This window comes from Tupaia chinensis, unplaced genomic scaffold (genome assembly GCF_000334495.1).
Source record: "Tupaia chinensis unplaced genomic scaffold, TupChi_1.0 Scaffold000423_1, whole genome shotgun sequence".
Taxonomy (NCBI): Eukaryota; Metazoa; Chordata; class Mammalia; order Scandentia; family Tupaiidae; genus Tupaia; species Tupaia belangeri.
Window position 1 is genome coordinate 1,527,180 of NW_006159928.1, and position 203 is coordinate 1,527,382.

General features: G+C 75.4%; 1 protein-coding gene across 2 annotated transcripts in view; it reads right to left on the reverse strand.

Moving 5' to 3' along the window:
* The window catches only part of POC1B (POC1 centriolar protein B), a 118,588-nt gene that overhangs the window by 117,009 nt on the left and 1,376 nt on the right, over positions 1-203 (reverse strand). The window contains exon 1 of one of the 2 annotated variants that reach the window (XM_006154813.3): positions 48-186. The exons of the other annotated variant lie outside the window; for it this stretch is intronic. Coding sequence (XP_006154875.1) covers positions 48-62 — 15 coding nt within the window. The 5' untranslated portion in view covers positions 63-186. Of the gene's footprint in view, positions 1-47; positions 187-203 lie in introns of those variants that run through there. 2 annotated transcript variants of the gene reach the window in all.

Here is a 203-nt window from a genome sequence, read left to right on the forward strand (position 1 = left end):
CACCCGCGGTCCCAGCTCCGAGGAGGGGCCCTCCCAGCCCTCCTTACCGGAGCGGAGGCCATTGGGGAGCGGTCGGCGCCGGGCTTCTCCCGGTGGGGGGGAACCGGGGAGGGGAGGGGACGGGAAGGGAGGGGGACCGTGCGGCGCCCGGAACCGTCTGCCCAGAGCGGCAGCGCTTCCCGGTCACTACAACAACGGCGGCC